Source organism: Dermacentor albipictus, chromosome 6 (assembly GCF_038994185.2).
Source record: "Dermacentor albipictus isolate Rhodes 1998 colony chromosome 6, USDA_Dalb.pri_finalv2, whole genome shotgun sequence".
NCBI classification, from domain to species: Eukaryota; Metazoa; Arthropoda; class Arachnida; order Ixodida; family Ixodidae; genus Dermacentor; species Dermacentor albipictus.
In genome coordinates this window covers 9,192,445-9,215,429 of record NC_091826.1, presented here as the reverse complement: position 1 = coordinate 9,215,429, position 22,985 = coordinate 9,192,445, and the positions used below count along the sequence as shown (strand labels likewise).

The following is a 22,985-nucleotide window of genomic DNA, read 5'->3' as shown; positions in this document are numbered from 1 at the left end:
CGAAGGGCCCTTTTAAGAAAAAATAACTCCTTCATTTTGCTAGCTATGCTTTAAACATGCGTCCTCCAGCTTAAGTCAGAAGTGATGACTACAACCAAGTATCGATATTCAGTCACACTACTGATATTCATGTTAAAGGGCCCCTGAAACGGTTCGGACAAATTTTGTAGGCTAGTAGGGTACAGCTTAAGTAGAACATTCACACCACAATTTAAGTGAAGCGTTATGTATTAATGGAGCTGCAAGCGATTAGAAGTTACCCTCCTCCCTAGCTATGCTTTTCCTCCTCAACTCGCTCGCCGAGCGAGCGGCGCTAAGCTCCGCCTTCACTGGTTCAGCGTCACGATGCGACGTCACATCGCTCACTTCCGGTTGTTTAGGAGCACGCCCCCTCCCGCGCGAGACCTCTCCGCTAGCCGCTTGGCCGTCGACCGAGAGCTATCGAAGCAGCGTGCGTTGCGAGCATTCTGTCGTAGCGCCGAACGTGTCCGGTACTCCGCTAAAAACAGGCAAGCTGGTCATTTCGGCAAATGACTGGAGGCATAAACTCAAGCTGATGAAGGAACTTTAGCGTAGACGTACGTGAGCAGCCTGATCGGTCTGCACGGTCCAGACACTTGCTGGCGCAGCGCTTAACCAGTCAAACAAAGCGCTAATACTGCTCTAACCAAGTGTAAAGCATTTTAAACATTTATAAATCAACGTGTTGATGATTACACTCCTGCGAAAAATACACACCAGCAGCAAAGAATACACTTCGTTGCTGCTACTGTGTATGGTTGAGCTCTGTGCCACCAGGTGGCTGCACCGTGCAGACCGTTCACATTTGCCCTTCTGCTCATCTCGTGGCTCATCCCGGCACAGTCAAGCGGCCAGACCCTGTCCCCTTGCGCTTACGTTTGCCCTAATACTGGACTCGCGGTTTGCAGGTCGCTAGGTTTGCAGTCCACAAGGCAACAAAGTCGAATCATAGTGCTCGCGAAAAGACTGAGACCGACTCTGACCGCGGAGCTCTCGTGAAAATGGAGTACGTTGTAACACAAGCAGACGACACTTGCTGTGTGCCGGAAGTGCTGAAGTGTACTAAAAAACTATTCTTGTGTATTTATTTTAGTTATTTTCTTTTTACAAAAACAAAGTAACTAACATTCCCACTATTACGAGCATCATTTGTTCACCATAAAGTTGGAAAAATTATCGACCACGAGCCCTGGTCAGCCAATCAGATAGCTCGCCCATGTGACGTAATATGGGTTATTTGCATCATATGGGTAGGGGCGGCTTAAAATTCCGCCGAGCAGTGCGCTGCGATCGGCAGCGATGTGTATTTTTAAAACCTTATAATAAATTACACGCTTTACGCAGAGCACTTAGATGCATCAATTAATGATCAGAAGAACCTACTCTAACGACTCAGTACGTTTGTAGAAAATCGCCAAAATCGTTTCAGGGTCCCTTTAATGCAACATGATGATGATCGCAGTGACCCTCCCCTTTGGAATGGGTGGTCACGCCCGCTGTGTCCTGGCCGAAAGGTTTGAAGATAGAGAGAGATAGGGATCTATAGGGAAAGAGGTGAGAAGAAAGATGGCAACCGTCACTGGCTGGCCACCGCATCTGAAGCCGAGCCTTGGTGACATAAGTAACCGCAACGCCGCGCCCTGCTTTAACGGGCACAAATTCGAAAGCCTGTGGGTGGGTGACCCCCTCTCTTAGGCTAGGGAGCAGCTTCGGACATTGCAGCACAAGGTGCTCCGTATTTTCCATACCCAAATTCCCACGCTCTGCATCGGGTGGATTGAGTGCCGGAGAGCTGTCGAAGCTGCGGCGATACACAAGCGTGCGCAGCGCTCCCGCCCGCGCCTCAAACATCAGCGCACTGCCCAGACTATTGTCATACCATATATATTCAAAACATTCAAAATGAGCGCGAAGCGCTATCTGTGCGTAGTGGCAACTTGGCATCCGTAGTAGTGGTACAGTGAACTAGATTCTAGTACACTGTAGTAGTGGCGAAACGGCGAAACAAGCCGTTTATTTTGACGTCGTACCGTGAACATTAAAGTGGAGTGAAAATAACGGCATGTATTATTGTCACGTCCACCGTCGTAACTTTGTAATTTATCAATACGCCGAGGACCGGCGTTTTGGAAATACGGTCAAGTTCGTTGGCTAAGTGAAGACAGTGAAGACATTCAGGCACCACTTAGCCGTGACTGCATCGTATAGCCAGGAGCGAGCTGCTATCAAAGTTTGCCACGGCGACGTGGGACATACCTGATCGCTCGTTACGCGTGTTGGCGACTGCAACGTAGTGGCTAAATGGTGTTTTTGTCACGTACCTTTCTCGTGGCGGTTTAACAACGTGCCGGAGTGTCCGCACCGGCTGGCACTTTTTCTGTGAGCCTCCTGCAGAACGGTGCCCCCGTGCTGAAGCGCTCAGACTACCATGTCTCTTTACGACGGTCTGGGCTTGGACTCGAAGGACAAAGGTCCGAGGGATCAGAAAGCTGATCTCGGTGAGTTGATTTTCCTCTTTCTTGAAAGGAACAGAACTACACACCGCTAGGTGCGCACTTCGCCCTTTTCCAGAGCTCAATATAGCTTGTGTGTCTTAACAGAGCCAATCTTCTGTACAGGTACAATAACCTCCGTAGAAAACGCTGCGCAATTTACAGAAAACGATGCTTTCACACAACAGCATAGTAGAGTTCGTGTCAATGTTCGGTTTATACTTTCGACGTAGATGCGAATATGCGGTGTTGCAGGGTTCGTACACCTTGAAGTCCTTGAACATCCCCGAGTTTGTAAAAGGAGATGCAAGGGCCTTTGAAACTCCTTTCATTCCTGTAAAACTTGAGATTGGGGGCCACTTCTGAACATTCAAAGTAACAAACTCCGAATGGGGCTATGCCATGGACACTGTCTATCGGGAAACGATCCTAAATATTTTCTTTCCAGAATGTCGCTAAGCGATGCAATGTGACGTACCCGCAGCCACTAACCACAGAGGTGTTCAAATCACCAATTCCGTCGTGGAGCTAGACAGAGCTAGATCAGGCGAGGCGACCGAGCCGTACCACTGTTTTCGTTGTTTTGCTAGTTGGTTCACACTGCAGCCATCATGGCTCCATTTTCGAGCCCTAGGCCCTAGAAATTCCTGGCGAAAAGTAAGCTTGTGACATTTGGCTTTAATGTGACAAGTATTTTCGGCTGAAGCCGTACACTACTAACCGTCGTGCTAGAAGCTGATTGACATCATTACAATGGGCAAGTCAACCTTAAAAAGCCACTTAAAGAGCTCGAACCATGTCTCATACCCAGCAGCTGCTTAGCTGCAAGAAATTGCAGCTTAGAAGAAGGAAATTTCACTTTTTTCCAATGTATGTGTACGAACAAAGTTTGTTTCGCACTCCTTGAAATTTGACATTTGTCATCCTTGAAATCTTTTAATTGACTTTGTATATTGAGTCAAATGTTCTGTATGAACCCTGATGTTAGTGATGCTACCAAACCTGACAGTTAATTGCAGTCACACTTCACCAATAGCCAACCTACTAAAGCTGTTAGTTCATCATCTGTGCTCATTACAAGTTAATGTCAAAGTTATGTTAGACTGTATAAGTCAGAACTACTACCATTTTACACATTGAATTCCTTCTCGTGATTGTGATGACAAAAATCAGACCAGCTGTCAAAGAAGGTTGAAGTGAGTGAAACCCAAGATGGGGGATTCTGACTAATGTCTTTTTGTTTAGTAGCAGCTGCATTAAATTAAGCTCATGATTCCCCCCAATGCTTCCTAGAAATCAGACTCATAACTTGACTTTGCTGTATTCTCATTTCCAGCGGGATGGTCATCGGGAATAAAGCTCTTGCAGTCACAGCTGCAGCTGAAAAAGGCTGCCATGACACAGCCCAGGGTAAGTGCTTGCCAGAACTGGGGTATATCAGCAAATCTCTTGTGTATATTTAGTCTTATTGCATGCCTTGTTGCCATCGCTTTGTCTTCTTAGATGTAAGTCCTGTTAGTCATGACACAAGCAAAACTGCACTTTGTGAGAACTTTTGCCATTAACAACAGCATATGAGAGAAGTTACGGTGTCATTCTCTGTGGTTTTGTTAGGGTTTTGGAAATGCTAGAAAAATGGTTTAACAAAAGGGATATGTTAATATGAGGAAAGGGCTTACTTCATATGTGAATATTTTAAATTTGTAATAGAAGAAAATAATAAAGGGGCCAAGGAAATAAATAAAGTTGTTTATACAGTTGAACTTCATTATAACCAAGTTAGATCTGAGGCGAAAATAAGTTTGTTATATCCGATGTTCATTATAAGAACAAGCTCTCGACAAACTAGGGTTGCCAACTGTCCTAAATTTAGTGGGCCAGTCCCGACTTTCAAGTTAATGTCCCATGTTCCAATCGATCCAGTCAGTATTGCCAAATGTCCTGACTTTGGCTTTTCTTTCTACTGGATAACAATAAATAGACTCGATTTCCTCTTTATAATGCCTGACAGCTTGATTGCACATTCTTCTTCTTCTTCTTCTTCTTTTTTTTTTGTTCTGTTGTACTGTCATAAACATAAAGAGGGTTTCATTGTGGTGATCTTACTTCCGTATCCGTATTGGTGGCCATGTTAGTCGGGCAACTACACTGCAACTTTCTTTGTAAATTGCAACACCCTAGCTAGCACCAGAAATATTTGCTCAAATTCATTGCACGTACAGACAGGTGACTCCTGGCACTGACAGGATTGGTCGTCGCCAGCCACCCTACAATCCTGCCGCCACACCACATACTCCCCCCCCCCCCCCCTCTGGTCACGACTGCATTCACTCAAGAGTTGGCAACCCTACGAGAAATTGATGTCAGCGAGAAACATTCCATATCTTTTTATTATACACATAATTCGTTATATCCATGGTCAATATATGGAGGTTTGACTGTGTCCTTCAATACCTACCTCATTGGCTATGGCATTGTGCCACTTAGCACGAGTCTGTGCGTTTGATTCTTGGCCACAGCAGCCAGAATCCGATTAAGGTAGAATGCAAAAATGCTTGTTCCACGCTTAGATGCATGCTAAAGAAACCCAGATGGTCAAAATTTATTCATAGCCCTCTAATTTGATGTCCTTCGTAACTTTAATATTCCATTAAATTAGCATTCTAGTGCACCATACTTGCAGTGCCACTTGTAGGTAGAGCTGAGTGAAAATCTTGCTTAATCCCGACAAGGCATTGTGTAAGAAGCAACAAATTAAGCATCATGAACCATGGTTTTTTATGCCTCATGGATAAATGTTTCAAAAAGTACTCCTCTGCGCAGAAAAGGTTCCTCTTGGAGAAAAAGAAAATCTGGTATTTCTAAGCCAATTGTGTATGAACAGCTTAGTAATTCTAACTGGTATAATTCAACTTTTCAACTCTTCTACCGGACACTGATATCTGGTTAATTTCCCTGCCTTTCCTCTTCATCTCTTCAACTTTTCTAAGACTGAACCAGCAACTAAAGCAAGCTTCAGTATATAGTGCGCCCACATATTTTGCCACATGAAATTCAGAGATGCCAAATAGTAAATTCTTGAATTACTACAGATTTATGAACAAGAAGAACAGGAACCGAGGGCCCCGATTTTCATTAATCGTATCATAAGAAGCCAATGAACAATAAAAACCTTGGTGTCTTTGTTGGCTTCTTATGATACAGATTTATGAAAAGCAGGAATATTCTACTCATCTTCACACTCTTAAGGAGGGACTTGGGCCTCGAGCAATACCATTATTGATATTGCTGATAGAGGAATGAAATTTGTAGGTAATATGTAATTTAATGTGCTTGATGCAAACATGTAATTAGTTTTTCTCTATATTATGAGAAAAATATTTTATACAATTTTTCCTGTTCTCTTGTTTTGAAATGACTGGCACAAAATATTTTGCAGTAATAAATGTAAAAGTTATGTGAAAATATTCCTGAATGCTCAAGAAGTGCAATAAGCATTGTCTCATGTTTCTACCTCTGTTCTATCCAAAGTTACAAAAGTTCAAAATTGTAACTTGACGTGCGATATATATATTTTATTGCCTTCCTCAAAATTTCAATATGTTTCAAGGTGCAGAAATGTGGTATTATAAGCTTATTGCACTCCCTGGGAGCCTAGTTATTAGATAAAGCAAAAAATATTCAAATTGGATGAGTAGGCAAGTAACTATGCCTACCGGAAAATTTCTGATTACCAAAAAAGAGTGTGTGGAGAAAAGTGTAAAAAACTAGCCACCATGTGAAAGAAGCATTTTATTCTCCTGGATGCCTGAAATTGTCATAGCCAATGGCTCAGAAGGCTCCAGGGGAATAATCTGGATGGGGATTTCCACGCTTCCTCCGCTTTGCAGCTGCTTGAAAAGCTGCCGAGGACATTCGCTTTTGCTGAGGACATTTTCTTTTTTTCTTTTTCGACATTTTTTCACTTTAAAACTCGTGTCCGCCCTTAAATAATTCATGCCACTGAATCTTGATAATTTCCACTGGAGGTCAACACAGGCGCTAAAATAATGGACATCCTTTCTTCTAAGCTGAATTGAAGACTTGGCCAACTTGTTAAATACAAATTTCAGCTTTCAAAGCTGGTGAAATGTTTATTAATAATGCTACGAAATTTATTCTTGTACATATTATGAATGCAGCTAGGTGCTTTAGAGAACCATAAACAAAATGTCTATTGTTTCCATTTGCATCACATAAATAGGTTTGCTTTTTACCTTGTTCTATTCTTGTGGGATGACTTTGTCGAAGAGTCAATATGTGCAGATGGCAGTGATGCTGCAACCTGACAAGTACAGTTCACGAGAATCGCATAATATATTTTTAACTTGTGATTCTTACATATTATTATACGTGAGCAGTTTAAAAAAAAAAAGCCCCTGTTTGTTTTCAGTCCTTTTACATTGAAATTATATCTGTAATAGTTACCATTTTCTGACTAGCATATTTGCTGCTCTTTGCTTGTAAACAAGCCATGATAGTGGTGCAGTGACCTAAGAATTTTTTTGATGCTTCTGCGATAGTGCATTTAGGCGTCTGAGCTTCTGTAGCTGCATTTCAGAGAAATATCTTGGCAAAATTTGTGTATTTGGATTCCAAGGTACTGTTGATGCTAAAAGGTAATGAGATACGAGGGGGGGTGGGTTATAAGCTTTTCCGTATGCTACTGCCCATCTTAAAATTCATGTGCACTCTCTTGATTGCATAGGCAAGTGCAGACATTGCCTCTCAGTTGCAAGAACTTTTTCTTTGCTTTCATGTTCCATCAGTATCTTAAATGGTGGTACAGTGAAGGACCTCTTGTGTGATCTCTAGTGCACATTTTCAATTGAAGCTCCTCTGACATTTCGTTCAGCCATTCCATTGTGAATTGTTTAACTGTGTTTGTGGAGTGCTAATGAATCCTAAACTGTGTCTATACATTGCAGCGGGACATTATTCGCAAGGGAACTGCAATCATGGCTCCTGTAATGGACCTCAAGTCCAGAAGAGATGACCCAGATGAAATGCCACCTCCTCCAGCAATCTTTGCCCAAGCCAGAGTATGTGCATATTTTATGTATTTCTTTATTATTGACTATTCCTTGTGAGGAAGAGTGTTAGCATGCTGTCATTGCTACAGTGTCCATGTGTATTTGCATATGTGTTGCATGCACAGATGATCCACTGCATGCAAACTATGTGCACTCGACATTATATAGACACGTGAACTTGCTTATCTTTTACGCGTGAGCACTTTTCACCATCTAACAGATGTTATCGCTCAGCGCAGGACGCTCCTGCATGTATCGAAAGTTCCTGGAGTGTTATCCTTGCTTCTATCCGCTGTCTGTTGTCGCTGAACCTTGTGTAATCTGATTTGCATGTATGCACGACACGAATGGTGTAGAACTTTTTGGAAGACACGCGGGCACCAGCGATTACTCTGGAACTTTCAATGGCTCATATATAAAAGCTGACATGTTTTACCTGCTGATCAGATTTTCAAAGGTTGCCGGCTGTGTTCGCCGCTGTCATTGTTCCTTGAGTGTAGCCTATTTTTGAGGGCACAGGTTCGCCCAATAAATTGCTAGTTTTGTTACTCACAGCTTCGCTGGTTTCTTCACCGTCCCTACCATGTGACATCTGGTGGAGGTGCTTTGCATTCATGTACCGGACAACCCCACAAAGCCGTGACCCAAGCCGAACGCGGAAGACAACACCGACGTCGCCAAGAACCAGTGAAGTAGCTGCAGGCTGCAAGCACTGCCCCTGGAGCATGGACTTTTGCCTGAGACAACTAGGAAAATTGTCGCCAAGTCAACCCCAATGGCAGCCCCTGCGTCCTGCAGCATCCCAGGGAGCCTCCGACATTCTGTGGTTCAACATTCAAAGATCCGGAAAGCTGGCTGGAGACGTATCAGAGGGTCGCTACATTTAACAGCTGGGACATCTCGCCAGTTCTCATCACCGACAGAGGAATGGCCTTTACAGCAGAGCTAACCCAAGCCATTGTGCTATACAGCCAGACAAGCCAGAGGAGGACAACTGCTTGCCGCCCTCAGACGAATGGTCCCACGGAGCGCCTGAACAAGACCCTCACCGTCATGCTAGCAATGTATGTCGACATCGAGCACAAGACATGGAACGCAGTCCTGCCATACGTCACTTTTGCTTACCACGCGGCGGTACTAGAAATAACACAGATCATGCCATTCAAGCTGGTTTACGACAGGAATCTGGTGAATACTCTCGACGCCATGCTGCCGCAGGTCTGCGATAGAGAGAATCTTGACGTCACCACCTATCTCCAGCATGCCGAAGAAGCCCGTAAGCTCGCCCACCTGCGTATCAAGGACCAGCAAAGGACCGACAGCAGACATTGCAACCTTCAGTGATGGTATGTCGAGTACCAGCCCGGTGACTGTGTTTGGGTTTAGACCCCTATACGCCGACGAGGACTTAGGAAGAAGCTTTTACGCCTCTATTTCGGACCCTACAAGATCATTCAACGCATTGGCGCACTCGACTATGAAGTTGTGTTAGATGGCATTTCGCTATCACAGCGGCGCCGCTCACGACCTGAAGTAGTCCATGTTGTGCGACTTAAGCCGTTCTACCAGCACTAATGAACTTTGGGAACTTTGCATCGGTGAACTTTGGACTTTTTTTTTTGGACTGTGTTACCTTAGACTTTGTTTCTTTGTTGTTTTGTTATTTTTGTTTAATAAGTGTCCTTTTGTGTTTCACTCTCCTGTTATGTTTGTAGCATCGGGACGATGCCTTTTGAAAAAGGGGCATTGACACGTGAACTTGTTTATCCTTTACGCGCTTTTCACAATCTAATAAATGTTATCGCTCAGTGCAGGACGTGCCTGCATGTGACGGAAGTTTCTGATGATCATGTAGTGATGATCATATAACGAAATAATGGATATAACAAAGGAAGTTAAAATTCCCTTGAAATCCCCATCGAGATTCATAGTGCTGCACATGCAATAATGGATATAACTAAGTAATAGATGTAGTGAAGTAATTGTGGCTCCCCCTTCAACTTTGTTGTATGTTTTAACAAGGTTTTACAGTGTAAAGAGAAAGATGCAGTGTACTAGTGGTCAGCGCCCATTTGGCTTACATATATGCTACAACAATGTAGCTCATACCAGGAATGCAACCAGCAGCGAGACAATAAAACCAGCAACATTTTGCAAAGTGACAGCTGCCACCCTGCTTTCCTACTTTGGGCACTCTTGCATCGAGATGGACTTGCAGATGGAATATTCTTTTTTTTTCCAGTGAAAGAAATTTGTTTTGTAACTGTTGACCTAGCAAGAGCTCGCTTGATGAAAATCTTGTTCTCAGTATGGATTCAGGAAAACTGCCAAGTGTAAAGGACTAAAAGAACTTGCAGGGATGGCCTCAAAAGACGCTTGCATGCTGTAAAATATTGAAACGGGCACAGATATAAGGTTAAATAGGACCTTGCTTACTATTCAAAAGATATGACCGGTACAACCAGTATGGCGGAACGTTAGGCTTGCCTCACTACGTCGTCTCTTTCGTGTTGTTGGTGATTGTCTCCTTTGTCGTTTTCGTGGCACCATGACATAAACCCCGGCGACGAAAGACCAACCCGGCACCTGCTAGATGGCAGCCGCATGGTATGGTGGCTTGGGACGACCCGACGCGGACGACAGGGAAGCATCAGCTGGAGCTATTTCATAAGTGACTTCACTGAGTTGTCAGACGACATGGTAAGGGCCAGAGTACCAAGAGGGCATTTTTTTCACTAGGCCCACACACCGTGAAGAAGTCCAAAGGAAGACGAGGTCACCGGCAGAGAAATTAACATCACAATGACGGTTGTCATAAAGAGATTTCTGTCTTGCCTGTGACTCGGAAAGGTGGTGGTGAGCAGTCTCGCATGCCTTGGTGGCTGTTGCTATGGCACCACGGGTGTACTCAAATAGGGACTCAAGAGCAGTTGGCAGGAGCATGTTGAATGGCAATGTCGGGTGACGTCCAAAGAGGAGATAGAAGGGGGAGTAAAGAGCGGGGTCATAACGTGACATGTTATACACAAATGTCACAAATTGGGGGGCGGCGTCCCAGTCACAATGATATGAGGAGACATGCATAGAGAGCATATCTGTAAGCGTTTGGTTCAGGCGTTCAGTGAGGCTGTTCGTTCGAGGGTAGTATGCTGTCGTTAAAAACATATGTATGTTTTTGCCATCACATTTTTTGGGCAGTTCATGAGATCTTTTTGTTCTTACATGCAGCCTTTGTGGTAGCACCCCTCGCATCTGAGTATCAATATTGTGCTGGTGGTGTGCTGTGTGCAGGAAGGCCCCAACACAGCATCCCTGCTGGGTGGAGACTGGGATGTCCGGTTGGAGTATGACCCCCTGTGGCCCAACGACTATGAGAAGTTGACCAAAGAACGTCGAGAGCGGAAAGAGAAGGAAGATCGCAAGCATGATGATAGGTGGGTGGAAATCTCTTTGTCATTGTGATGGAACGTTTTAAATGAAATACTATATGCCAAGGGAAGGGAAACACGATTGAATCAGATGGGCTAGGAAATCTCCTTGCGCAAATTGTGTTCAGTCCATGTGCGGCACGAACAAAGGCTGACAGAAGCCTCTGTACTGCAGTGGACTTAATCAGGCTGATAGAAAGCATGAACACATACGCTGTCTCAGCCATGTGAAATTTTGCAGTAGCAAAATGGACAATCAGGCGAGTTATTTCTTTTTATTTTTGAAACAGCACAAGAAAGGACAAGAGACAAGGGGAAGAAGCAATCAGGATGAGTGCTGTCACAAAGGACAGTGCGTGTCCTGTGTGCTTCTTCCTATTGTCTTTCATCCCTTTTTGTGTCCTTTCCGATAGGTACAGTTTTTTTATGTCGGCCATTAAAGATATGACTGCACCATTTGTGAAAGAAAGATGCATATAGGTTTGTGAATCCTTTGTGTCCATGTCTACGCCTGTGCGCCTGTTGTTTACTTCATTGCCAGCGCGTAAAATTTGCTCAATGTTCCTCCTCCAGGAAGCGGCGAGAGAAAGGTGACCGGGATCGGGACCGTGAAAAGGACCGTCCTCCGATCGACGATGCCTCTCCTCCTCGACCTTCCAGAGGTATGGTTTCTCAGGCAGTAAAATAGGTGCCAGGCTTGTAGTTAAATGCTTAACAGTGCCAAAAGTAAAAGCTAAATGCAGGTGCAGTTGAAGTGCAGATGATGGCAGTATTTAATTGCCCACTATGGGTGCGATACTTGTCATCTGTATGAAGGGGTCCTGAACCACTTTTTGTCAAAGTCGAGAAATGTATTTGAACTTAAAATGAACTATTTCAGGAAAACTTAGGCACAAAAAGTACTTCTATGTGTTCAGCAAGAGTGTCCTCAATCAAAAGTCGCCTATAATCCCTTTCACGGTGCTCTCACTCATTCTTCAATTTCTTGCACTGTGAAGGCTACGGCAGAGCGATGCATGCCCATAACGCTCCTCATACTGAACATCACCGTGGTGCATAGTTCAAATTTGATTTTGGATGTTCACGTAGATGCTACTATTTTCGATTTTGGCACGTACGACGTGGCAAACGCAGTTGTCCTCAGCGAGCAGACTTGTTAAGGCACACCATGGCAGCCATGGTATCTATGCTACATAGCAAACCGCAGCTACACAAAAAAGCGCGTATGCACAGCATTTGCTTTTTGCATGGCAGGGCTTGAGAGCATGCTCACGCTCATATGCTCCAGTCTGGCCATGCTATGCAGCGCAGACCAGCTTTGTCCTGCACCAGCTTGGCCAATGGATAGTAGCCACATCCAAATTACGCATTTTGCACAATAGCTCAGTATGAAGCAAAGTCTGCCAAGGCGTCCAGCCAGGAGCAGCCTGGAGTGAGCGCGCACTGTCGAGCGTATGTCTGTTCTGACCTTAAGTTTCACATGGTTACCGGCTTGTTGAGTGTTCAAAACTATTAGAAATTAGCGAGACCCGGCGACCATGACACTGATGAGCAGTGTGGCCAAAGTTCCTATGGGGGCAGCCAAGCGTTAGCAGACAATAGTTGGTGATGGTACGATACTCATCCTACCAGAAGTACGTAATTCTTATCGACATTTGAAATGCAGATTTTTGCTTAATTCAGTCTATTTATTAAATTGCGTCAATAAACATACACAGTAACAGTAGGAAGAAGTGCACTGATCCAAACACGCTTCTTGATTGCTGTAAACTACTGGCTAATAGCAGATGCCTGTGGGACTCAATGACAAAATATAGCAGCCCGAAAAGAGTGAGGAGAAGGTTTCTGTTGAAAAGAGTGTCTGAGAAAAAGGTGACTTAGTGCTCTGCTTGCAAGTTCCACGCGCTGCGCATGACTGCAAAATGTGACTGAGATATTCACAACTGCGTATGTTAGCTGCGGACTGCATTTTTTTCACCAAGCCTGAGAAATGGCTTAGGATTTAGGACCACTTTAAAGGGGCCCCAAACCACCGTTTTTTGAAGCCTCAAAAACACCTTGGAACGAGTATAGTACCTCCCAGGAATATATCACCGAAATAATTTTTCAGAAAGACGTAGTATAAGCATACATACTGGGAGCATACATACCATTCGCCCTCAATGTCCTTTGTTTTGAAGGAGCAGGGCAGCGTGGCGGCACCGGTAGTGGTAGAGTGGTGGTGCCCCATCTATGGCCGCAGTATATTTACACTACGCAGCAGGCGCAGCAATGCGCAACTACCACGCAGGGCTTGAATGCACGCTCACATGCTCCTGTCTGGCCGTGCTACATGGGGCAGACCGGCTTTGTCCTGCACAGATAGTAGGCAAATCCATATTGTGCATTCTGAAGTATTATCGATAGCTCAACATAAAGCACATGTAGCTAGCAGCTGCCTGAAAGTGAGTACGCGTCCCTTGTAGATGCTAACCGCCATTCCTCGCGAGACATGGCAGGCACAGCTTATGTGTTGTGTGGAGTTTAAGTTTCACGTGGTTCAAGGCTAGTTGGCTGTTCAAGATTGATAAAGAATAGCAAGCCCTGGTGGCTACAACACCGATAAACAGCGTGCCCAAAGTTTCATTCCTACATGGACGAGTGCAGCCAAGCATGAGCAGACGATTGTTGGTTTCTTTTCGAAGTGCATAATCCTTATCTAAACTTGAAGCAGATTTTGGCTTAATTCAGACTACATTATGGTACACTCTAATTAGCCTGTTTCATTCACTACGACAGCTGCTATACACAGCAACTGCTGGAAAAAGTACGCTGATCCAAACAGGCTTCTTGATTGATGTCAACTATCGGCCAATAGCAGCGCTCTATGGGAATCTGCCCTCTGACGTCCAAGGGCAGCCACTGGCAGCTGAAACGGCCAAGCAAGAGGCCTCTGTTGAAAAGAGAGTTTTTTTAGAAAAAAGTGACCTTGCGCTCCACTTGTGAGCCACATGTGCTGCACACGAGCGCAAGATTTGGCTGAGATGTTCACAGCAGCGCATGCTATCCACGGAATGTGTTTTTTCACTTAGCCCGAGAGGTGATTCAGGACCCCTCTAAGAAATTGTGAGCCAATTTTCTTGTGTTTCCTCTATGCTGCTGCTCCTAAGCATCAAATACAGTGTCAGAAAGACTGCAGTTTCAACATGAGGGTAAGAAACTTGCGGCATCTTTGACTGGCTGTTCAAATTGCTTAATAGGAAGGTTGTGCAGCACAAGAAATAAGCTTTACTCCAATAATGAATAAAGAAGCTAAAGTATGATAAAGCATGGTTGTCACTGATTGTGAAGAGCAGTGTCACATTGAACATGGATGGACAAAAGAAACAAAGATGAAAGATAAAGACAGATGAAACTTAGTTGTCACTGTTAGGCCCACTTAATTTTGGTCATCCTTTCCATCATTACATCATTGGTCCTCCTTTCCATGATCGTTGTAGTGCTGTTGGGGCGCTGCAAAGTGACCACTCGAAGGTGCCAGTAACAGAGCAAAATATTTGTGACTGTGAAGTAACCTGATAAAGCTACCTTGGCAAACATCCACAACTAAAACATGAAACTCATTTCCCTCCATTGAGAAACATTCTGAGCGCTTTATGTTAATACTTCAATGCTTACAGAACCCTCGCCAATCTTGTTTTCAATCTTGTTTTCCTTTTTCACAGCGAAGCTGTTAGCCTCTAGTTGGTTGGGATTTTTTGTCGGCTCGTGCTCATCCAAAAACAGTACTGCCACCTAGCGGCCACAGCCACTCAGACAGACCTCAAACGGTAATGGGAAAAGGGCTTTGTGTTTGAGCTTCCGTATAACAGAATTTGTTTTCTCGTTTACTTTGAAAAATTCAATTAGTTCAACAAGGGACTTGCACTTGGCGGAGGGCCTAGAAGAATGATGATGTATGCTGCACTTCTGCACCCAGGCGTGTATGTATGCCATACATGTGCACACAATGTATTAGTCCTTGATGCGTGGGCACTCTGCCTGTTGCATCTGTCACACAGTGTGTGCTACGACTGTAATCGACATTATGGCGAACACTGTCCAAAAACAGTAGCACCACCTAGCGGCTGCGGCCACTCAGACAGACCTCAAACGGCAGCTGGAAAAGGGAGCGTATGGGCTGATGACACTAGACAGAGCACACCTTCAGTTGTTGGCGTGTGGATTGACATCAATCGGTGCAACATAATGGCAGATGGCGGGGGCTTTTTCAACTTGTCTAACGCCGGTTGTGCTTGTATAACATTGGCAACAGCTTCGCTGTAGTTTTACAGGGTGTAATGGAGATGCATTCTTTTCTTCAGTTTGCATGGCTTACCACGTATCATTGGAGGGATATGTTACCAGCTGGTACCGAAGGGCAGCTGCTAAGGCAGACAGAAGTAGCAGGTGTCACTTATGTGCACATGGATTGGCAGTTTCTGTATTTTCTTTCTTTTCATTATTTCCACATACAGAGCAAAAAGGACTGACCTTATAGCTCTCTGAAACCATCTGAAAAATGTAGCTTCTAAACTAATTAATGAAGCACATCTTAGCCTGTGCCATTGATTGCCTTTGATGTTAAACCTCGTTTGTCTTTCTCACTTTGCAGCAGGCTTAGCAGGAGCAGCAATTGCACCACCGCCTTCACTTGTCCAAGACACGGGTGGCCGAGATGACCCTGGCAGTCCAAGACCAGGCATTGGGTATGTGGCCTCAACTTCCTCTGACATTTGCCAATGAGTGGTGTGCAACGGGGGTGGTGTTCGCCTAGCAGCACTAGCTCTAGGTTGCAGCGGTAGGCTTAAGACAGGTTGGTCCTATCTCGAAACGGGGAAGCAAGCACACCTCGTCGTCTTCTTCTCATCCACTATAGCACTATGCCCACTGCCAAGTGCCTTCAGTACAATCACTCCCCACCGAAAGAGTAGCCATCCTGGGGACCTAAGGGCAGGAAAACACAGGGGGGTCATGGCACTGCTTGAGCCGGGAGACGTGCACAATTTCCTGGCCGCGACGACGCTGGTCGGAAGGCGCTTCCATTGGCTCGATGAGGTAGTTGACCGCGGATGTTTTTTTCAGTACCCTATAAGGACCGTGGTACTTGGAGAGCAGCTTAGAGGAAAGGCCTGGAGGAGTAGAGGGCACCCACAACCAGACCAGCGAGCCAGGAGCAAAGCACGTAGCCGCAGTAGATGAATCATGGCGATGCTTTTGGCGCCACTGGTCCTGGGATGTCAACGAACGAGCGAGCTGGCGACATTCTTCGGCGTAAGCAGCCGCTCTAGAAACAGTCGTGCACTCCGAAGCATCTGGTCAGTAAGGCAGAATCGTGTCCATAGTGCATGAAGGTTCGTGTCCGTAAAGGAGAAAGAAAGGGGAGAACCCAGTGGTGCTTTGCTTGGCGGTATTGTAAGCGTAGGTGACGAAAGGCAGAATGCGATCCCAATTCGAGTGGTCAGATGAAGCATACATGGCCAACATGTCGCCAAGGGTGCGGTTGAAACGCTCTGTCATCCCATTAGTTTGAGGATGATATGCCGTGGTGGTGCGGTGAATGATGCGACACTCCTTTAGCAATGCTGCAATGACGTCGGAGAGAAAAACGCGACCGCGGTCGCTCAGTAATTCTCTAGGTGCTCCATGGCGTAAAATCAGGTTTCGAAGGAGAAAACTGGCGATGTCTTTTGCTGTGGCAGATGCTAGGGCTGAAGTTTCGGCGTACCGCGTGAGGTGGTCGATAGCGACAATAACCCAGCGGTTGCCGCTTGGAGTGTTGGGAAGCGGACCGTATAGGTCAATGCTGACGCGGTCGAACGCGCGCGCGGGGCATGGTAAAGGTTGCAAGGGGCCGGTGGCATGTTGAGGTGGCGTCTTGCGTCGTTGGCATATGAGGCAGGACCGGACGTACTGGCGAACGAAGCGGTACATACCGCGCCAGTAGTACCGAAGCTGGATGCGAGAGTATGTCTTTAAGACACCAGCGTGGCCGCATTGGGGATCGTCGTGGAACGTGGCGCAGATGTCAGGGCGCAGGTGTCGGGGGTATAACAAGCAACCACTTGCGACCGCTCGAATTGTAGTTGCGGCGGTACAGCAGGTTATCTCGAATGATGAAGTGCGCTGCTTGACGACGGAGCGTCCGAGAAATTGGCGCTGGCGACTGGCTAGACAGGAAGTCAAGAAGCGAAGAGATCCATGGGTCCTTGCGCTGCTCTGATGGCATGTCGGTAATGTTGAGGGCGAAGGCTCCATGTGTGGAAAGAGACGAGTGGACAGGACCGGAGGGCAGGGGTGACCGGGATAGAGCGTCTGCGTCTGAATGTTTTCGGCCGGAGCGATAAACAACGCGGATGTCGTACTCTTGTAGGCGCAGTGCCCAGCGGGCGAGCCGACCAGTTGGATCTTTTAAGGAAGATAACCAGCATAGGGCATGATGGTCGGTCACGATGTCAAATGGACGCCCGTACACATAAGGACGAAATTTTCCGATTGCCCAAACGATGGCCAGACATTCCTTTTCAGTAACCGAGTAGTTCGCCTCGGCTTTGGTAAGGGTGCGGCTAGCATACGCGACGACGTACTCTTCGAAGCCATCCTTGCGTTGTGCAAGAACAGCGCCGAGCCCGACACCGCTAGCGTCCGTATGGATCTCAGTTGGTGCAGATGGATCGAAGTGTCGCAGTACTGGAGGAGAGGTGAGAACGCGTCGCAGTTCTTGGAATGCGTCGTCGCATGCCGGGGACCAGGCTGATAGGTCAGAACTGCCGGTGAGAAGCTGCGTCAAGGGGGCGATGATAGAGGCAAAGTTACGGATGAAGCGCCGGAAATATGAGCACAAGCCGATGAAACTGCGAAGCTCTTTCATGGTGGTTGGTTTGGGGAACTCGGTTACGGCGCTAAGTTTTGTGGGGTCCGGGAGGATACCGTCTTTGGAAACTACATGACCGAGAATAGTAAGCTTGCGAGCGCCGAAGTGGCATTTCTTCAAATTTAGTTGCAGTCCTGCAGTGGAGAGGCACGCAAGGACTTGCTCGAGGCGGCTGAGGTGTGTCGCAAAGTCGGTGGAAAAAACCACAATGTCATCCAAATAACAGAGGCACGTTTTCCACTTCAGCCCTCGAAGAATGCTATCCATCATTCGCTCGAAAGTGGCAGGCGCGTTGCAGAGGCCGAACGGCATGACGGTGAATTCATATAGCCCATCAGGAGTCACAAAGGCTGTCTTTTGGCGATCGGCCTCTGCCATGGGCACTTGCCAATACCCGGAGCGTAGATCCAGCGACGAAAAGAATTCCGCTCCCTGCAGACTGTCCAAGGCATCGTCGATGCGTGGCAGAGGATATACATCTTTGCGCGTTATTCGGTTAAGGCGGCGATAGTCAACGCAGAACCGAATGGAGCCGTCTTTCTTTTTAACAAGGACAACCGGAGATGCCCAGGGACTGTTAGAGGACTGGATTATGCCACGCTCCAGCATGTCGTCAACGTGCTCGTCGATGACACGGCGTTCAGCTGCCGACACACGATACGGACGCTGGCGCAGTGGTGTTTGTTGGCCGGTGTCGATACGGTGAACGACTGCGGACACCCGGCCCAAGGATGGTTGGCCAATGTCAAATGAGTCACGAAAACGCTGGAGGAGCTTGATGATTTCGGTGTGCTGCGCAGGTGTGAGTTCTGCATCGACGGAACGAGCGAAGACGTCTACAGGGGCATCGGTCGCGGCGGCAGGAGTTACGGCACAAATCGGAAGTGATGCCGTATCACCAAATATAGTGGCCGGGAGAATGCTATCGAAAGCTTCAGCTGTACCCAGGCACTCACCGCGGAGTAGGGATGATGGGCAGGCGGATGGATTGCACACGTAAAGGGCAGCAGAACCTTCGCAAAAAGTGATGACAGCAAACGGAAGCAGAAAGTTCCGGCGGCGCGCGCAAGTGGTCGACGGCGTAAACAGGACAGATGAGTTCGCAGCAGAGCTACATAACAGAGGAACCAGAGCGGCGGAGAAAGGTGCAATATCGATGTCAGAGGCGGCAACAACTTTAGGAGAAGAATAGTCGTCGGGGTCAAAACACGGCACTGATAACGTAAGTTCGCAACGAGCGCAGTCGATAAGAGCTTGATTCACAGATAGGAAATTCCAACCAAGAATAACATCGTGCGAGGAACGAGGCAGGACGACAAATTCGATAACATGCATAACGCTTTGAATGACAACCCGGGCTGTGCACGTCGCTGAAGGCTGAATGCGATGCGAGGTTGCCGTACGCAGAGAAAGAGAGGTAAGGGGAATGGTCACTTTGTTCAAATTGCGGCAGAGCTTCTCACTAATAATAGAAACGGCGGCTCCGGTGTCGATAAGTGCGTGTACGGTGACGCCGTCTATGGACAGTTCAATTTCGTTCGCCGGCGCAGAATGAGGCCTTGAAATGTTCGACGGAAACGCAGTTCTTGCCTCTGGAACTGCGACTGCTAGTTTTCCTCTCGGGCTGGGCTGGGTCGGCGAACCATCGGGGAAATGGATCGGCGACGTGGGGAAGGCGACCGGCGTGAATCGAAGGGGAGGCGACTGTAAGAGGTGTCCGGAGGAAGGTTGGAGTGGTCCTGACGCGGAAGTCGAGCAGGCCTGTAGCTTGAGGCACCCCCACTGTCAGGTAAACGGGGGCTGCGACGGCGGCAGAATCGTGCTACGTGGCCCGGAAAATGGCATGAATAACAGGTTGGCCGGTTATCAGGTGTTCGCCACGGGTTGACGACAGGGGCTCCAGCAGCCGAGTAAGGAACGACTAGCGGACGCGAAGGAGGCGGCGGTACATGGTAGGTGCCGGTGGCCCGGTATGAATCAGGAGCCGGAGGAGCGTAAGGCCGGGCGACAACGTCAGCGTACGTTGGCGGTCCAGCTGCAGGCTGCGGAGGAGGAGCAGATGGCAGCGCCGCGGCAACTTGCGTCTGAATGACGTGACGAAGCGCAGGAGCCAGGGTTGTCGACGGCTCGGGTGCGCTATTCGCCAGAGAGAGTTGGCGTGCGACTTCCTGGCGGATGAAGTGCTTTATCTCCGGCATTAAGGCAGAGATGTCGGCAGCGTCGCGACCGAAGGCCAACGGGGAGAGATCCGCAGTGTCCTGCTGAGCAGCGCGTGTTGATGCACGTTGCTTGCGCAGCTCGTCGTACTGCTGGCAAAGCTGTATGACCTCGGCAATAGTGCGGGCACTCTTCGCGACGAGCATCTGAAAGGCATGCTCATCGATGCCTTTCATGACATGCTCGATCTTGTCTGCTTCATCCATGGATGAGTTGACGCGCTTGCAGAGCGAGAGCACGTCTTCAATATAACTGGTGAAGGTCTCTTCCTGGCGTTGAGCTCGACCACGCAAGCGCTGCTCAGCACGAAGCCGACGAACTGCGGGACGGCCGAAGACCTCAGCCAAAGTCGCCGCGAAAGCCGACCAGGTGGTAAAATCGGCTTCATGATTGCGGAACCATAGGTTGGCCACGTCAGTCAAGTAAAATATGACATTGGTGAGCTTGGCGCGGTCGTCCCACTTATTATAGGCGCTTACACGGTCATATTCGGCGAGCCAGTCTTCCACGTCGTGGTCGTCTGTGCCGCTAAATATAGCCGGATCACGCTGACGGATAACACCAGAGCAGACGAGCGCCGGGGGCACGGGAGCAGCAGCCTGGGACGGTCCCGGTTCATCCATTGGAACAGCTGGTAGTAGCGTCCGACTGCGGAGTTCCAGGATGTTGAAGAGAAACCCAGCAGCTCCACCAAATGCAACGGGGGTGGTGTTCGCCTAGCAGCACTAGCTCTAGGTTGCAGCGGTAGGCTTAAGACAGGTCGGTCCTATCTCGAAACGGGGAAGCAAGCACACCTCGTCGTCTTCTTCTCATCCACTATAGCACCATGCCCACTGCCAAGTGCCTTCAGTACAGGTGTTGTGAAACTGCATAGCCATGTTGCAAGGCCTTGTTCTTAAAATGTTTGTAGGGCAAAGAAGCAACAGATTGGAGAAAACCTATGATCGGGCCATGCACATTCAAATACAGTAAAACCTCGTTCATTTGACCCTCGTTAATTCAGAAAATTGGATAATTCAGACTCGTCCTCTGGTTCCGGCAGGCGTTTATATTATTTAGCGCAATTAAACTCTCATTCATCCGGACAACTGTCGGAGCTCGGCGTTAGCGTGCAACCAAAACGAAGCAGCAGAGTTTGCATCGCCATAGTCATTAGTGGAAATCATAGGTGAATGACAGCAATACCAGAATGCTTCATCCCTATTTATGCCTTTAAATCCTTTATCCTTGAGTTTGCTGCTGTGCATAACACTTCATCAGCCATGCACCTTCATAACTGCGTATTCACCATCCATGATCGCTTCGATAGCAACCATGGTTTTGTCTGCAGCGGTTGTGGCAAACAGTAGTTTAGTTTTGACACTCTATGCAAAGCTGTCAAGAATGAAGAGCACCGGCTACAGCACGATGAACAGACAATCTGTTGGCTGGCGAAAAAATAATCGGGATGTGCACGCAATAGTGAAGAGCGTCTCAGATGAAGACGTGCGCCGCAGCCGCGCTGTAAAGGAAGTTGCGAGGCTTTCGCCGCTGCGAGTGCTAATCAGTCACTAGATGACGAGAATTGCAGTTCCGATCTGCTTTTCTGCAATTTAGAAACATGATTTGCTGATTCATTTAGTAAATAAAAGCATGTTGACATAGTAAGCATTTGTTTATTGTTTTCTTGATACTCTCAATAATTTGACATTCGGTTATTTCAGACATTTTTTTCTGTCCCATGAAATCCAAATTAACGAGGTTTTACTGCACATTGAAATGCAGAAACAGTCCCATTGCACACCGATTGAGTCAATTCAAATTAAATTGACCGTATTCAAAAGAAAGAAGGCGAATTTTGGAAACTTTTGTGAGCATGCCTTGAACTGTTTCGAAAAGGTTGTTGACAGTCAATGAATAAAAAAGAATTGAAGCATTGTGATTGCAGTGCTGTAACTCTGACCAAAAACATATTGCCATGGTGTAATGTTGAAATAACCGTAACAATACGAACACCATTCTGTAAAGGCACCTTATAGTACAGTTTAGAGTGGACAAATTTTGTAATATATAGTACAGGGTTTTAGAATATCATGGGTGGAAGCACTGCGCCAATTGCTCCATCCTGCATCAAAACATCAGGCTGCAACAAATCATGTGGCGACACATTGTCTCTTGCACAGCTCGTAAAATCGCTGCATTTAGTGGGATGCGTGCCTTCAGGTGTAACCACAACACCGTAGCCATGTGCTTGTGTTTAGCATATAAATCCAATCCAATTTGATCCATCTTAGCTGTAAAAAGCTTATGAGGAAATACATTTTCTTAATGCATAGTCTAGCTTGGCCATTGGAAAGTGAGCAAAAGTAAAGATTTTTAGGTTAATTGTACATGTTGGTATAAGATCTCGTTTTATCCAATTTCACAAAAAGGGGAAGAAAAGCCTGAACTGTCCAAGTGTCAAATTAGTGAATGGAGCAAGGAAAACCTACCAATGCTAGATTTGAGCCTGCAGTTGCAGAGTGACAACTGTTTGATCAGAATTTAATGTCTTTAGAATTAGTTCGCACTAAGCCTTCCCTTGAATCCAAAATCCCTCGAAAATTGGATGCAAGCAGATCCTTTCAAACACTCATGGTTTGTGGCTTGCAACCGTATTCACAAAGTTTTCTGCAGAATATATATCTGCAGTCCAAAATACACCTGTGACCACGCGAATGAGGCTATACAAGATCTTCTACTAGAATGTCTATGACATTTTTCATTTCATTTATTTGTTGTTTGAGACATACAGCTGGCCCAGGTGCTCCAGCAAAAGGCAGTATTCTTGCCTGACAAAGGCTGCAGCACCCAAAGCATGTTGACACTCTGCAGCAAGCAACAG

The 22,985-nt window shown here is 46.7% G+C and overlaps 2 protein-coding genes across 2 annotated transcripts in view; one reads left to right on the top strand and one right to left on the bottom strand.

Annotated features, from left to right (window-relative positions):
- LOC139060760 (ectonucleotide pyrophosphatase/phosphodiesterase family member 3-like) overlaps positions 1–2,484 on the bottom strand; it is a 73,694-nt gene extending 71,210 nt beyond the window's left edge. Inside the window, exon 1 of the mRNA XM_070539872.1 lies at positions 2,343–2,484. The gene's annotated coding sequence lies outside the window, so the exon portion shown is untranslated. The remainder of the gene's footprint in view (positions 1–2,342) is intronic.
- Spf45 (splicing factor 45) overlaps positions 2,379–22,985 on the top strand; it is a 32,833-nt gene continuing 12,226 nt past the window's right edge. The window contains exons 1-6 of the mRNA XM_070539874.1: positions 2,379–2,519; positions 3,850–3,923; positions 7,481–7,594; positions 10,877–11,019; positions 11,587–11,675; positions 15,647–15,740. Coding sequence (XP_070395975.1) covers positions 2,450–2,519; positions 3,850–3,923; positions 7,481–7,594; positions 10,877–11,019; positions 11,587–11,675; positions 15,647–15,740 — 584 coding nt within the window. The 5' untranslated portion in view covers positions 2,379–2,449. The remainder of the gene's footprint in view (positions 2,520–3,849; positions 3,924–7,480; positions 7,595–10,876; positions 11,020–11,586; positions 11,676–15,646; positions 15,741–22,985) is intronic.